This window comes from Carcharodon carcharias, chromosome 10 (genome assembly GCF_017639515.1).
Source record: "Carcharodon carcharias isolate sCarCar2 chromosome 10, sCarCar2.pri, whole genome shotgun sequence".
NCBI lineage: Eukaryota > Metazoa > Chordata > Chondrichthyes > Lamniformes > Lamnidae > Carcharodon > Carcharodon carcharias.
This window is the reverse complement of record NC_054476.1, coordinates 42,922,435-42,939,608: the sequence shown is the minus strand read 5'-3', so window position 1 is coordinate 42,939,608 and position 17,174 is coordinate 42,922,435. Positions and strand designations below refer to the sequence as shown.

Below are 17,174 nucleotides of genomic sequence, written 5' to 3'. Positions count from 1 at the left end.
AAGCGGGACAAGAGTTCCTGGAATGCATTCAAGATACTTTTCTGCAGCCTTATGTTTCCAGTCCAACAAGGGGACACGCACTTTTGGATCTGGTTCGGGGAATGAGTTGACCCAAGTGGATCAAATATCAGTGGGAGGGCCTCCAGGGCTCTCATGTTTAAAGACAGCAGAGCTTCTCAGTGCCTTCTCATTGTAGGTCATTATAGAACTGATCTCAAGATGGCAGCCTCCAGAGAGACTGCCTTATGCCATAGTCACATGACTACAGCAAGCCAAATAGGACATGTAGAACTGATTGCATTTCAAACCCAGACAACATCCATCTTCTGTTCTTCAGGAGAACCTAGGCTTTGAGAAAGCTCACCCCACTCCCCCATTTCACAGAATCACAGAATTGTTATGATACAGAAGGAGACCATTCGGCCTGTCACATCTGCACTGGCTCACGAATGAGCATTATGATTTAGTGCCATTCTCCTGCCTTTTCACCATAACCCTGCACATTGTTTCTATTCAAATAATCATCTATTGCCCTCTTGAATTCCTCGATTGAACCTGCTTCCACCACAGTTCCAGGCAGTGTATTCCAGACCTGAACCACTCTCTGGAAAGAATATTAACGTCAGCATGTGGGGTCGGGCCTGACATGTCGTCACCTAAAATGATGCGAGATGACGTCGGGCGTGTGTCCTGACATCATCGCACGTCATTTTGATATTGCGTTCGGCAGGGGTGCGTCAGAGGTGGCTGCATGCCCACCAAACTGTCAACAGTCTATTAAGGCCATTAAGAAAGTAATTAACCTTATTAACAATGCTGTCCATCCAACCTTAATGTTGGCGGTCAGGCAAAGAGCCCAAGCGGCCTTTGCGTTTTCCAGGAAACCTCATCCATGGGTGGGATGAGGTTTCCTGAAGGCTTTATAAAATTAATAAATAAATTTTGTGAACTTCACAAACATGTCCCAGCTCATGTGACACTGTCACGTGAAGGGACATGTTTAAATAATTTTTAACTTATTCTTAAAAGATTTTTATTATCTATTCAATCTCACTCAGGCAGCTCCATGCCTCAGGGAAATTGCTACACTCTTTCATGCTATCGGCCACGCATTACACTGGGTGGGCCTTAATTGGCCTGTCCACATAAAATGGTGGCGCGCAGCCAATCACGGGTGGTGATCGGCTCCGTGCCCGCTCCTGCCCAGCCCACCCTCCATAGGTAAGATTCTACCCACTGTGTACAAAAGGTTTTTCTCACATCGCGTTTGCTTCTTTTGTAAGTTACTTTAAATCTGTGCCCTCTTGTTCTCAATCCTTTTACGAGCGGAAACAGTTTCTCCCTATCTACTCTGTCCAGTCCCCTCATGATTTTGAACACCTCTATCAAACCTCCTCTCAGTCTTCTCTTCTCCAAGGAGAACAGTCCCAACTTTTCCAATTTATCCTCATAACTGAAGTTTCTCATCCCTGGAACCATTTTTGTAAACCTCTTCTGCAATCTCTCCAATGCATTTACATTCTTCCTTAAGCATGATTAAGCGTACACAATACTCCAGCTGAGGTCTAACTAGTGTCTTATACAAGTTCAGCATAACCTCCCTGCTCTTGTATTCTATGCCCCTATGAATAAAGCCTAGGATATTTGTATGCTTTATTAACTGCTCTCTCCACCTGTCCTGCCACTTTCAATGATCTATGCACATACATACCCAGATCCTTCTGCTCCTGCACATCCTTTAGAGTTGTACCCCTTATTTTCTATTGTCTCTCCATATTCTTCTTACCAAAATGGATCACCTCACACTTCTCCGCATTGAACTTCATCTACTACCTATCTGTCCACTCCACCAAGGTCTATGTCCTTTTGAAGTAATACTGTCCTCACAGTTTACAATGCTTCCAAGTTTTTTTTTATCAGCTGCAAACTTTGAAATTGTCCCCTGCACACCAAGATCTAGATCATTCATTTATATCAGGAAAAGCATGGGTCCCAATGCCGACTCCTGAGGAGCTCCACTACAAACCTTCCTCCATTAACCATTACTCGCTGTTTTCTATTACTCAGCCAATTTTGAATCCATGTTGCTACTCTCCCTTTTATTCCATGAGGTATAACTTTTCTCAAAGTCTGTTGTGTGGCACTGTATCGAGATCAACCCTGATATAAAGAAATTGCAGTTTTTTGTGTGAGCAGGAACTTTATGGCATGACTCTTAAATATGCTGGTTTGACTTTGTCCTTATCTTGATCCTTATGTCATGTTTTCACTTAAAGTAACGCTCCAAGAATGCTTCAATCAGTAACTTGAGCAAGGCAGCCAAGAGAACGTCAAAATCTTCAAGAGCAAAGCTCAAGTAATTCACCATCATCTGAGTTTGTGAATGATATGTCAGCTTTGATGTAATTTGCATACAATGTGTCTATTTTAAATACTTTCTAAAGAAGCTTGTTGGAGGTAGTTATAGTATGTTTTGAGTCAGATAGGTCTCATTGAGTGAAATGAATGATTATAATGCAGTCATTTTTTTAGAGTTGTGTAATAATTGACAGGTCATTAATAGTGAGTGCAACTGAATTTTCAGGACACTGATTGTGGTTTTTACTGGTTAATCACTGCACAAATGTTGCTGGATCTGCATTAGACCTTCCAGCTTCCATGTGTTGTAAAATAAGTTCCGTAACTTCAAACAAGTTCAGTTGTAATACAATTGGGTTTGCAGCAGGTGGCACTGGCTTTGTAGAAGTTGTGTGAATGTGTATTGTGTCATGTGCAACCTAAATAATGACCTTTCCACTTGCCCCGATTCAAGCTTGCATCAGGTTGCCGTTTGAGATTGGCATAGTTTACATTACTGCAGAATTCAAATTGCTCCTGGGAAAGCTATTGAGGTAAATTTTTAATTTGATGCCCGGGCCTAAAATGAGCATTGTGAACCCCGGGGCCCATTACAGAACCTGCCAGATTCTCAGTTATATTGTTACGAATGGAAATGAAAATAAGCAGATTGGAATAAAAGATATTCCATAGTTATCCAAGTTCTTAGTTTTTATCTTGGCTTTTGAGAAATGTTCCTAATGGGTCAGAGGGTTAAGGCTGTGTGTGATACGCAGCCACACAGACCCAAAATTGAATTCAGTTTTTTGGCTGTAGAGGCGCTACAGTTGGCCTCAGCAGCCTTGGGCTAAGGCAGGAAAAAAAAGTCAATTAAGATCCTGTTGTGATGCGATGTACATGTACCTTTAAAGAAGTGTATTTTAACATGCTGTATATCACAATCAACTATGAGGCAGGATGTGATGTATAATCCCATGACTGTGTGGACAGAATGAAGAGGCAGTCCTGCAGGTCAGAGATGTCTACACAGCCTCCCAGTTACCATTGTCTGTACTTATCCTTATCTTCAAATATAGAACCCACATTATTCTTTTACCAATCTTTTGTTGTGTGATTGGTAGGCTCACAATAAACTGAATCACACAACAGATACCCATTGTACAGTGATTCTTGTTGGCAAATCCGCGTGTTTAGATAAAAACAAAAAAACTGCGGATGCTGGAAATCCAAAACAAAAACAAAAACAGAATTACCTGGAAAAACTCAGCAGGTCTGGCAGCATCGGCGGAGAAGAAAAGAGTTGACGTTTCGAGTCCTCATGACCCTTCGACAGAACTTGGTTCTGAACTTAAGTTCTGTCGAAGGGTCATGAGGACTCGAAACGTCAACTCTTTTCTTCTCTGCCGATGCTGCCAGACCTGCTGAGTTTTTCCGCGTGTTTAGAGTCCAGTGAGTTTGGCAAAATGACATGTTAAGATAATGACAGCAAGAACAACGAAGAATTGCAATTTGAGTGAGGATAGCTGGCACTTGTGGACCCGAATCTCAGAATGAATCATCACCTTCAAAAAAGGGGATAAATTATGGGCAATCTTTTGATTTCACTTTAGTGGGTTTTCTTAAAAATAAATATATTGTTTTAACAATATGTTCATATCATGTAAAGCTTTTTTCAAATTGTTCATATATGCCTATCGTGAAAATTGGCAAAGCCTGACCTACAGCTTCAGCAAAACTAATGGCTCAAGAATGAGTCTAATTATAAACTTATGACGTGTGGGTTTACATGGGGGTTTATCACAGAGGCTTCAGGTATATTTAACATTCCTTCATGTATAGTGAAAAGAACAAAATAGAAGCACAGTTTACTCCTGATTATTCATTGTTTATGCCAAAAAATAGAATTATCCAAAAATTTGTATTCAGAAACATAAATAACACAGCAAAGTGGGAACAAAGCACTAAAAACTTCAATCGCTTGATTTCCAATTAAGAGGATTAGATTGCAAATTGAAGCTTGAAAGGAAAATACAAAATTTAAAGGCGCAAATTTGTTGTTGCATTTCTCGGTATTGGAGCTTCCTGGAAACGTTTGCATTTTTATATGGAAAATGATGCTCTCTGATTCATTTTAAGTACTCAAATGTCCTGCAATTAAGATTGTTGCTGTGAATGAAGTATTAGGAATTTCAGATTTCTCCCTAGATTCAAAATGTTAATCTCCCACCTCCACATCCCCTTCTAGCTTATGCTGGAAACTTTACCCTTGCTATTTAAGCAACTAGTCATTCCTTTTTCCATTCCCATTAATGTTGGACTTCTCCTTCCCTCTCACCCCAAAACATAGCTTTTGGTTTTTGTCCCATCCCTATTCCCTGATATCTCTCCTTTCAACTAAACAACCAATCATTTTCCCCTTTGTTAATATCAATTTCTCCATTTATTCCCATCTAATGCATTGCCCATTGACATCCATTCTTTCATCCCTCAGCCATTTCTACTTGAATTCTGCTAAAAATGGGCCAGTCAGCCCTCAAGACCTCTTAATGACAGTGGTTGCAGACTCTGTGCACCTTAGGTAAGAATTCCTGCTCACTCGAGAATTCTCATCTACATTTTGCAGGATCACTGCAGTATGGAGTGACATTGAGGAATGAGGAGCCCCAATTCAAGTCAATTGGCAGTAGACTTAGACTTAAACAGGAGCCTGACGGCTAGTGAAGAGTAGAGAGGATGTGGGGGGCCAAAGTTAAGGCAGTAGGGCAGATTGAATGGCTGTAATGGATGAACAGGGGTTCAGTCTGCAATGATTTTTGTCAGGAAACATTGACATCACTGACTAAAATATCATTGCCAAATACTGATGCTTGGAATGACTGCTCTCTACTGAAGTGCTTGTCTTTCATTTTGAAAGCTGGCTAAGTGAAGATTTGAGACTGCATGCTGCAAATTAAAGGATTACAATGGTTTTCTTGCTGGTCATGGAGATAATAAAAACTTTCTGAGCTGTCTACGCGACAATTTAAAGCAAAAGTAAATATTTTGATTAAAAATCCATTCCACATTTCTGAGCCCTAGCATTTACAATGAGAGCATTGCAGTCTGAAAGATAGAACTGACTCTTTTAATCAAAACGAACAAAAAAAAATCTCTACAGTTGTGGAGCTAAGATTTTGAATATTCTCAGTGCTCCTGCTGCAGACATCATGCAGAAATAGCAAAGGCCATTTTTTAAATGATGAAATTCAGTTGGAAGCCATTTAAATAGCTTCCCCCAAGTTTCTTTTTGCTTCTGTAACTCTCATATGATCTGCCTGCTGAGTTTCCACTAACCATCTTTAAATATTGCAAAGTTTCATGGATTTGGACCATTGCTGCACACATGGTCACTTGCACACAATGAGGCGCAGCAGCTATAATATCAGTTGTTAAAGGCAGGATTGACCAGTTCCCCTAACAGATGAGGCTGCAGGTCTGTGAATTTGCATTTTTTGCTGGTAGGAAATGATTTTGAAACTTACTTTTTGTCATTCTGCCTACAGACTCTCTTCAGACTGCTTCTCACAGTGTTGGCCCACCAGCAAGATTTCCCCCATTGCCTATCCACTGTCAAAGCTTCTCAGGAGCATCCATAGCATTCCCTATGGTTACTTAGCCTCATTCTTCCTTTGGGTGCCACCTGATCTCTAAAATTGCACAAGGTGGCTGGCTACAGAAGACTTATGGGTCTGAAGTGGCCCTCATCTATATCAGTTTGTCCCTTTGCTGATTTGATTCCCATCACCCACCCCCTCCTATCCAACTTTCCACTAACATTGTGCTCTGAGGGGAATGGGTGTTGACCTGGCATTCACTACTGACCTAAGAAATGGTCATATCATGCAGGTGGCTTTTGTAAAGTTTCCACAGAGGTTTTCACAAGGATGGTGAAAATCCTTCTGAAATAGGGTTTCCATTAAAGCTATGACAGCAGAGCAGGAGAAACCCTAAGGAAATTCACCTTCCAGGCTGTTCAGTTGTTTATATCCCTTTTATACTGATAGGGATGAGAATGCAAATAGGCAGTGCAGTAAATTAGCATGTATTTGCCCCTAGTTACAACTGGCAGACATATTTATTTCAAAGGTACACTCATTTTGAGGAACTTCTTGGCATGACTATACATAAACTCAGGGACTAACACTAAATCATCATATTTGAGTGGTATTTAATTGAAATCCCTGTTCAGAGGATTTTTTTGTCTCGCAGAGGAGAGTGTTGTATTCTGACTTTTTTAAACTTGTATTTTCATGAGAACGTTTTAGAGGTGAGTTCCCCCTTTTTTCTGCTTTTCTATATTCTTAACCTGCTTGACCTAAAATCTGAGGGGGCATTGCCTTCCCCTAGGCTGAAAGCAAGAGTCTAACTGTTGTTCAGGTGAGACTGAGGACCATCCAGGTAGGATCTCCCCTCTTCCTTTCCTCTCTCACTGAGGGACCACCGAAACCATTGCTCTCCTCCTCAGTGTGGCTTAGATAAACAACTGAATGGGGCTTGAATGTGCATTCATCCTGCTTTGTGGCATTGACCTTCAGCACTCTCGTCCTTACTGCCCTAACTTACTTTCAACTCAGCCGATACATCATTCTCTAACTGAAAGCAGCCTGGGTCTGATTGTGCGATGATTCTGCCTCCATCTTTACACAAACTTAGCTTGTCATCTCCCTACAAGCCATGTGATTTCATTACTGAAGAATAACAATTGCAAACTGCATTTTACCATTTTGTGGCTCAGGATTTTGGCATAATAATGGACTGAAGCATCACATGCCCTTAATTTCCAATTTAAAATTATCTATTCAAAAGGCAAACTTTTTTTATTTTTAATGTTGCACTGCTTTTGGTGTCATGCAGCCTGTGTGTTCAGCAAATCTATTTTTTCAAATATGATATCAGGACTATTGAGCCAGATCCTGTGGCTCTTCACTGCTTAAATTTAGCCTTGGCCACACTCCATTTCCGTCTTTTGTATCCACATTCATTTTGTGTTATGGAGACCACTTTAATCACCTTATTGGTTGCAGTTGTGGATTAAATGTTGATGCACAGCATTAGCTATTATAGATGGTTAGTGTAATTGGGTGTTAATTGTCTCAATTTCATAACTGTTGGCCTGCTATAATGTCACTATTTACATAATTAGACACAAAAGGTGACCTTAAAGGTCAAAAAGAATGTAAAACCAATAGATTGTAAAAAATGATGTATAAGAGCAGTAGACCACACACCCTCCCAGTGGTCTAATGAACAAATTCAGTTCAGGTAAGACCTATCTTGCAGTTATACAGCGCCTTTCAGACCCCTGGGATATTTTAAAACACTTCATAACTGGCTGCTCCTCTCTTCCTCCTCAGAGAAGGTGCCACCAGTGGAGAGCACAATCTCCATTACCAGGGTAACGGAAGGTTGTCTGATACCTGGAAGTATCCACATGGTCTGAATCCTGCAGGGGCCTTGGATACACCAAAAGCCCCGAAGTGAAGCCTGGAAATGCTAACAATGCCAAGTACCAACAAGCAACCACCAGCAAACTATCTCCAAAACTCCTCACTACTCATGCTGGCAATGCTGCTGACCCTTTTTATCCCACCCTTGGATGAGGTTTAGCAAATTGTCAGCTACCCACCTACCCGTTTTGCCCGTCTGATAAGCGTAAAATCACACAGGCATTGTAAAATCCAGCATAATTGCCTTTTTGATGGCTTTAACTGACCTCATAATTAATGGCGGGTGCGGCTCTGACTCCTGTGCACACCTTTCGACTGAAATATCACGCTGCCCTGATATTATCACATGCTATTTTACGCTCGAGTGGGTCAGGCATGTGCCCGCCTCATCAGCGAAAATTCCTGCCCTATGTCCAGTCCATTGTAAATATGCTGCCAAATATTGCACCTCCATCTATGTTGAAGGAAAGATTCTGGAATGTGTTGACACTTCCCCTGCCTTGGCAGTCAATCTCTCAAAAGGCCACCATTGATGAGGATGTGCAACACTGGACCAACTGTGCCAGCTCAGCCTTTCAAAAATTACAGCAGCAAGTGTTTGGCAACGAAGACCTCCACTAGTGAACAGAAGTCATAGCATACAGGACAGTTGTTGTTACCACAAGCCTGTACTACAGCGAGTCCTGGACTGTGTATCAGTGACACATAAGAGTGCTAGGGAAATTCCATCAGCAGTACCTCCACCACATTCTCTGGAATCAATGGGAGGACCATCAGACAAATGCTTGTGTCCTTCTTGAAGCCAGCTTCACAAGAATTGAGGCAAAACACCTGCAAATTTGCTATACCTATTGCTATAAAGAGGTCATTTGCAAGTGCAAAAGGAAGTGGTTACTGATTTGGCGTGGGCACATTCAGAACTGAACTGAAAGATAAATGAGGTCATTCATAGGGAGGGAGGAAAGAAAAAGAAAATGAAAAGAGCAGAGGGTATTTTACAGCAGAAGCACCAGTCATTGAGACAAAGTTACTCAGCTGAATGACCAACGAACTCCTAAATATAGAACCAGGAACTTATTAAATGGTATATAGATTGTCTCAGCGAGGCAATGAAGTGGCAATTACTTTCATTGTATATCACTCATTAACTTCTGTCCAAGGTCTTATAACAGCTATGTTCATCCCTCCTTTGCCTCCCCATTTAAAAAAATTTATTTACAGGATGTGGGCATCGCTGGCTATGCCAGCATTTATTGCCCATGCCTAATTGCACTTGAGAAGATGGTGGTGTGCTGTTAGGAAGAGAGTTCCAGGATTTTAACCCAGCGATAGTGAAGGAACAGCAGTATATTTCCAAGTCAGGATGGTGAGTGGCTTGGGTAGGAACTTCCTGATGGTGGTGTTCCCATGTGTCTGCTGCCGTTGTTCTTCTAGATGGTAGTGATCATGGGTTTGGAAGGTGTTGCCTAAGGAGTCTTGGTGAGTTTCTGCAGTGCATCTTGTAGATGGTAACACTGCTGTCTTTGTTCGTCGATGGTGGAGGGAGTGAATGTTTGTGGAAGGGGTGCCAGTCAAGCGGGCTGCTTTGTCCTGGATGGTGTCAAACTTCTTGAGTGTTGTTGGAGATGCATTCATTCAGACAATTGAAGAGTATTCCATCACACTCTTGTGCCTTTAGATAGTGGATCGGCTTTGGGGAGTCAGGAGGTGAGTTACTCGCCTCAGGATTCCTAGCCTCTGACCTGCTCTTGTAGCCACAGTATTTATGTGGCTAGTCCAGTTCAGTTTCTGGTCAATGGTAACCCCCAGGATGTTGATATTGGGGGATTCAGTGATGGTAATGCCATTGAATGTCAAGGGGTGATGGTTAGATTCTCTCTTGTTGGAAATGGTCATTGCCTGGCACTTGTGTGTCACGAATGTTACTTGCCACCTGTCAGCCCAAGCCTGGATATCATCCAGATCTTACTCTATTTGGATATGGACAGCTTCAGTATCTGAGGAGTCGCGAATGGTGCTGAACATTGTGCCATCATCGATTCTGACCTAGTGAAGCAGCTGGAGATGCTTAGCTGAGGACACCACCCCTGAGGAGTACCTGCAGTGATGTCCTGGAACTGAGATGATTGAGCTCCAACAACCACACCCATCTTCCTTTGTGCTAGAGATGATTCCAGCCAGTGGATAGTTTTCCACCTGATTCCCATTGACTCCAGTTTTGCTAGGGCTCCTTGATGCCACACTTGGTCAAATGCTGCCTTAATGTCAAGGGCAGTCACTCTCACCTCACCTCTGGAGTTTAGCTCTTTTGTCCATGTCTTGTTTGAACCAAGGCTATAATGAGGTCAGATGCTGAGTGACCCTGGCTGGACCCAAACTGAGCATCAGTGAGCAGATTATTGCTGAACAAGTGCCGCTTGATAGCACTGTTGATCACCCCTTCCATTACTTTACTGATGATCATGAGTAGACTGATAGGAAGGTAATTGGCTGGGTTGGATTTGTCCTGCTTTTTGTGTACAAAACATATCTGGGCAATTTTCCACATAGCTAGGTAGATGCCAGTGTTATAGCTGTACTGGAACAGCTTGGCTAGGGGTTCAGCAAGTTCTGGAACACAAGTCTTCAGCACTGTAGCCAGTTGGCTGAAGACTGGCACCTGTGATGCTGGGGACCTCCGGAGGAGGCCGAGGTGGATCATCCACTTGGCACTTCTGGTTGAGGATTGTTGCAAATGATACAGCCTTATATTTTGCACTAATGTGCTGGGCTCCTCCATCATTGAGGATGGGGGTATTTATGGAGTCTCCTCCTTCAGTGAGTTGTTTAATTGTCCACCATCATTGACGACTGGATATGGCAGGATTGCTGAGGTTAAATTTGATCCACTGGTTGTGGAATCACTTAGCTCTGTCTATCACTTACTGCTTATGCAGTTCGGCATGCAAGTAGTCCTGTATTGCAGCTTCACCAGGTTGACACCTCATTTTTAGGTATGCCTGGTCCTGCACCTGGTATGCCCACCTGCACTCTTCATTGAACCAGAGTTGACCCCCTGGCTTGATGGTAATGGTAGAATGGGGGTTATACTAGGCCATGAGGTTACAGATTGTGGTTGAGTACAATTCTGCTGCTGCTGATGGCCTGCAGCACCTCATAGATGCCAAGTCTGGAGTTGCTAGATCTGTTGAAATCTGTGCCATTTAGCACAGTGTTTGTGCCACACAACACGATGGAGGGTATCCTCAATGTGAAGATGGGACTTGATCTCCACCAAGGACTGTGCGTTGGTCACTCCTACTGATACTGACATGGACAGATGCATCTGCGTTAGGCAGGTTGGTGGATGAGCTCAAGTATGTTTTTCCCTCTTGTTGGTTCCATCACCACCTATCAAAGACCCAGTCTAGCAGCTATGTAACTTAAGACTCCGCCTGCTCAGCCTGCCAAGCCACTCTTGGTGATGGACATTGAAGTCCCCCACCCACAATACATTTACAATGACTGAACCTGTCACTCACAATAAGCAATGCCACAGGAGATGTGCTTGTTTAATAAATGAGTGCAATGTTATCATAACTGTATACAATATTGTGAAGCAATTTTTTATGTTCAGCCCTAGTTTTATAACAATATTCAAACCAGTCTGCATATTTTTTATCATTCTAACATCAGGAGTCTACAATATAAGAGCTTTTTTTCGTAGACATAATAAATATCTCTGCACTGTTCTATATAAAAACCATAAATAAATGAATTAAGATCAAATGGAGTTATGAAGAATGCTTCTGTCATGGTTGTCAACAGAATTTATAATATGTAGTTAATATTAAAAACTGGTATGACAAAAACATCACTAAAGGGAGTTTTATTTCATCTTAAATTGATAAAATTAAAGTAACATGATTTTGTTCAATGCGGCCTTTATTACGCTATCAGGTCTGCAGTTGCCATGGTGGTTTTACGAATTACACAGTATTATGAATCCTGTTGATTTACAACTACAGGAGTGCACTCTATTTATATTATTTTCCTTCTCATAACACAGTTTAATTGTTTGTTATTTAGAGCTTGCCACTCAAGAGTGTTTCAAATAATGTTGGCATTTAAGGGAGAATTTTTGCCATGTGTGGAAAACCAGTAAGTCACCCAACAAGCAATCACCATAGGAGGTGACACCATTCACTAACTCTATGCCACAAGGTTCTATGAAAATGAGGTGCATCAGGCAATAGTTGACTCGGTGATGAAAAACTAAGGAGCAAAAGGTAGTTGGGGGGGGGGGGGGGGGGGGGGGGGGGGGGTGGAGAGAAAAAGAGGAAAATAAGGCACAATTCAATAGAGTGAGGTTGGAACCACCTGCAGGCCACCATTTGCATTCCAGGTGATCTGTCACTGTGAACAACAACCAACGCAGGCTAGAGCCCTCTCCTGAGCACTGTTTCCAATTTAGCTCCCTACTCCAGCTCCTGCTGTCACTGGAGTAGTAATCTTTGCAAGGTCAGGAGTGCCCAGTCATGGTGGGGTGGAGGTATGAGTTGCAAGAAGCTCCGAAACAGCCCTCCGAGGTGTGCAAGTTAACAGTTGGGAGTGGCAAAGAAAGGGAAATGTGAAGTGGGAGCAGCATATTTTAGGGCATAAGTGGGAACTGGCAGGGCCAGTATTATTTTTTAGTGGGGGGAGGGTGAGGGGCGCGGAGAGAGAGAGAGAGAGACAAACCAACATCACTTGAGAGGCATGAAAGAAACTAGCAGGATTTGTTGAGAGGGAGGGATATGTTGAAGTGACTTTAGGAAGGAGGGAAGCTGGAATCAGTAGTTGGGAACACTTGGTCCAGTTGTTTCATTGAAAACCCAAAGATATTTTGCCTCTTCATCTTTTAGAGGGAAGAGCAATCAAAGACTGTTAGAATTTTACATTTGCTGTCCATAACCCTGACTGATATTATTCCCTGGTGAATAAGACTGGGTTGGAATTCCCTGGTAAGATTTTTATCAAAGATAATGAACACTCAGCTACAACTGGAGAAAGAAGTTTTGTATTATGAAGAATTAATATCAATGGTAGAAACTAGCGAGGAAAAGCAATGCCTTTTTCAATGCTTCCAAGTGGGTCTGTGTGTTCAAGGCCTAATCCAGGCACTTGAGTGCAAAATCTAGCCTTACACTTCAGACAGTATTGATGCAGTGCTACACTGTTGGTGGTGTCATTTCTTGGATGAGGCCTTAAATGAATGTCCTATCTGCCGTCTCAGGTGGGCATAAAGGATTCCCCAACAGGTGTCTTGGAAAATACTTTTCCCTCAACCAACAGCCCCAAAATTGATTATCTGGTCATTATCACATTGCTGTTTGTGGATCCTTGATGTGTGCAAATTAGATGGCACATTTCCTACATTACAACAGTGATTAAACTTCAAAAGTACTTCTTTGGTTGTGTGTAGCGCATTAAGACATCGGGAGATCATAAAAGGCATTATAAATACAAGTCTTTTTCTTTGTTCCTTATTGATCGTAAAGTACTGGAAATACAGCAAATAAAATGGCAACAACAACATTTTCTTAGAGACATAATGCCCCTTGCCCTTTCCACCTTTGCAGCATCTCTGGGTTTCATATACCTCAAGGAATGTGGGGTATGTTGTTAAGTTACAAGTGCATGTCCCAATTCACTTCCAGTGTCATCACTTGTTTTTACATGTCATAGGCTTTTAATATTTTGTGAACTTCAATATTTTTGATGATGTTTGTCAACTTTTGTTAGTCTTCTGTAGCTGTTGCCTTTGGCTCCACAAGTTGTACTGCTTTATTTAGTTCAGTTTGATGAAATGGTACTTTTGGAATTATTTGAGGAATCTTGTATTTATCTGTCTTATGGGTGAGATTCCTTGTCCAAAGTCTGTTTTGTTTCCCCTCTTTACTGCTTTTTAGGGAATTAGGTTCAAAGGAGGATAGTTTTAAGTGAAGTTGCAATCTGTCTTTAGCTTTGACAATTATTAAGAAAAAAACCATTAGTTGCTGCATTTGTTTGTGCTGTTTATAATCCTTTGATTCATTTGAAAAACACCAGCTAGCTTTCATGCAAATGAATACTTGGAGACACTAATGTCATGGGAAAAAAAAATGAGGTGTCTGTTTTTTACCAGAGCTTCAACTTTCATATTTGAGAGGATTAAATGAATGTTCAAAGTGTTCTTGTGCATTGGCAGGGATTTGGGGCTTTTTAAGAGGTTATACAGGAAGTTTAAATTTCTTAACATTCTTTCCTTCATCATTGTATCCTTCTCTCTTCTTTAACATTCCCCATTATGTGCCAGCTGCCTGTATCAATGTCAATCTTTAGCTCATCATATAGAGAGGCATGAGAACAGATTCAGGTAAAGATAGATTTTATTTTAGCCCCTGCTTTCTTTCCCATGGTAGATTTTTTGGTTTTGCTTGTCTTGCACTAATGATTTTTCAGTTTGGGAACTTGCTAAATAAGAAAAAATATGAAAATGAATTTAGGTGCTGATGCCTGGTCTACCTTTACGATGCTCTGGGTAGCCCCAGCAAATTAATTGGCATTCCCATTTAGTTCTGTGAGAAAATTATGAAAGGATAACAGATCCCAGAAATGTGCAGAAGCTCTGCAGATGCAGTGAGAGATCTTTGCAGTTTCCGAGATTTTATCCTTCTGAGGGACGGAACCTCCATTCGTCTCTTACAAAGCAAATGTCATCATCAGTGGTGATTCTCTCAGCCTGTAGCTCAGCCAGGAGTGGGCATATCTTTGGTAGATTGTAAAATGGAATATTGGTCAGGAGGTCAGGATCAAATAGTGTCATGGGTGTTTATTGTTTACTTCAGCAGGAAGACACAGCCTCAGCTCATGTTCTCATCCCAAGGATGACACATCCATCAGTACTTTGCTGAGTGTCAGCCAGGACTATGTTTAAGTCTTTCAATGTGACTTAAACCCACAACTTCCTGATTCAGAGGCAAGGCTGTCAGCTGGTCAGAGTTAGCTTTGTAACAGATATCTTAGGCAGAGCTTTACGCTGCCCCCGCTGGTTTGTAGATGGGGGTGAGCGTAATATTCTTTGGATAGCTTCGCATTAGGTTCCCACCCGCCTCTCTGCAATTTTAGCCTGGGGTGGGCAAGGCCCTTTAAGTGTCCAATTATTGACAGCTTAAGGGCTGTTTCCTGCCCAGCCTCAATTTTCAGGCTGGCAGGAGGAGTTGCGGAGTATGGGGGAAGCCCAAAAATATATCTGGTTCAGGCCTCTGCAGGAAGTGGCAGGGCCTCCATCAGCAGGCCCCTTTTAACTTCGAGTGTAACCCCACCCCACCCCCTCACAAGGTCCGGTAATTGGAGGACTTCCATCCCCACCCCAGCCTCTCCATCCAGAAGGAAAAAAAATACAGTTCAGACCAGTACTCTAATTTCCCAGTTTTACTGGTGTTCCATTTTAAGGTATACAAGATCAGTTCGGACCAGTACTTTTATTTCACAGTTTTTAATATTTTTTTCCTTCAGGGCATCTACACCCCAATCCACTTCTGTCGGCACCCCCAGGCCACCCCTACCCTCTGGGCCCTGAGACCCCCAAAACATACCTGTCCCAGGAATCCTGGGACTCAGGCTCTGGGGACTGGTTGAAGTCCCAGTCGTTTGCAGCCATTGCAGCCTCTGGCACTGCACAGACTAGAGAGCTGACAGCCAATCAGATTGACCGGCAGCTCCCTTAAGGCAGGACTTCCTCTTGAGTGAGGGGCAAAAGTCCTGGCTCCAGCCAATTAACACTGGTTGGGGCATGAAATCGCTGCAAGGTAGAAAGTGCCGGCAGGGATGTGTTCTCCTCTGACTCTTCGGATGGCAGGAAAGGAAACCCCAGCATCCTAAAAATCCTGGCCCAGTGGAGCATCCCCTTGTAGCAACTCTGTGGTAGCAGTACTGCCTGCAGCCAGCTGCCCTCGGTGCACACTGCAGGGAAAATGCTACACTTCTTTTCCATTTGTGAGAGTATCGCTGACAAGTTTTAAACCTTAAAACACGTGAACAAGAAGGCATTCTGCTATTTTAGTTTATCCTACTCTGCAAGCAAGCTATATGCTGACATTTCATAGCTACACACACTGGCCAGGACTTTTACCTTGACAGGCGGGCATGGCTGGTGGGCCCAGGAGCAGCCACGGAGCCAACCGTGATCAGGCCCTGACATGGATTTCACCCTGGCTGGCCAATTAATGCTCAGCACTGCTGGGGTGGGGGTGGGAGGAGGGCGAGCACAGAAGTTTGCGCATGCACACGGGTACGCGCGATGAAAGCTCCCTAAGGCACAGAGCTGCCTCAGGGAGCTGAAGAGTTATAACATTAAAAATAAAAAAGTTATCAATGTTAAAAACATGTCCCCTCATGTGACTTTGTCACATGAGCAGGGACATGTTGTGAACGAATTTTAAATTTTTTTCCTTAATTGTTAATTGTTGTTGGAAACATCATCCCGCCCGTGGATGAGGTTTCCTAAAAAATCCAAAGGCTGCTCGGCCTTTTCACCTGCCCACCAACCATAAGGTTGTACAGGCAGTGAGAAAGTACATTAAATTAGAACTTTAATGGCCTTAATAGGCCTGTTAATTGTCGGCGGGTGTGCTGCCAATTCCCGCACGTGCCCATCGACCTAAATATCACATGTCATTTTATGCTCGAGTGGGTCAGGCGCATGCCCGCTCACTCAGCGCAAATTTCTGCCCACTGGCATCATTGGAGGTTACAAATAGGGAATCTTAATTCAGAACGTCACTGAGGAATTAGTTGGCACATGCCTGTTTTACAGTGTACACCAGCCTTGCCTGTTTTACAGTGTACACCAGCCTTGCACATTTTACAGTGTACACCAGCCTTGCTCATTTTACAGTGTACACTAGCCTTGCTTGTTTTACAGTATACACTTGCTTTGCTTGTTTAACAGTAATGCCAGCCTTGCACATCTTACAGTAAACACCAACCTTGCTTGTTTCACAGTGTATGCTAGCCTTTTTCATTTGACAGTGTATGCCAGCCTTGCCCGTTTTACAGTGTATGCCAGCCTTGCCCGTTTTATAGTTTTTGCCAGCCTTGCTCATTTTACAGTGTATGCCAGCCTTGCTCATTTTACAGTGTACGCCAGCCTTGCTCGATTTGCAGTATATGCCAGCCTTGCCCGTTTTACAGTGTACACCAGCCTTGTCCGTTTTACAGTGTATGCCAGCCTTGCTCGATTTGAAGTATATGCCAGCCTTGCCTGTTTTACAGTGTACATCAGCCTTGCCCATTTTACAGTATATGCCAGCCTTGCCCATTTTACTGTGTATGCCAGCCTTGCCCATT

General features: G+C 42.7%; 1 protein-coding gene across 1 annotated transcript in view; it reads left to right on the top strand.

The window, feature by feature from the left end:
• The window catches only part of LOC121282821 (ethanolamine kinase 1-like), a 509,597-nt gene that overhangs the window by 48,201 nt on the left and 444,222 nt on the right, over nt 1-17,174 (top strand). Inside the window, exon 4 of the mRNA XM_041196636.1 lies at nt 4,004-4,033. Coding sequence (XP_041052570.1) covers nt 4,004-4,033 — 30 coding nt within the window. The remainder of the gene's footprint in view (nt 1-4,003; nt 4,034-17,174) is intronic.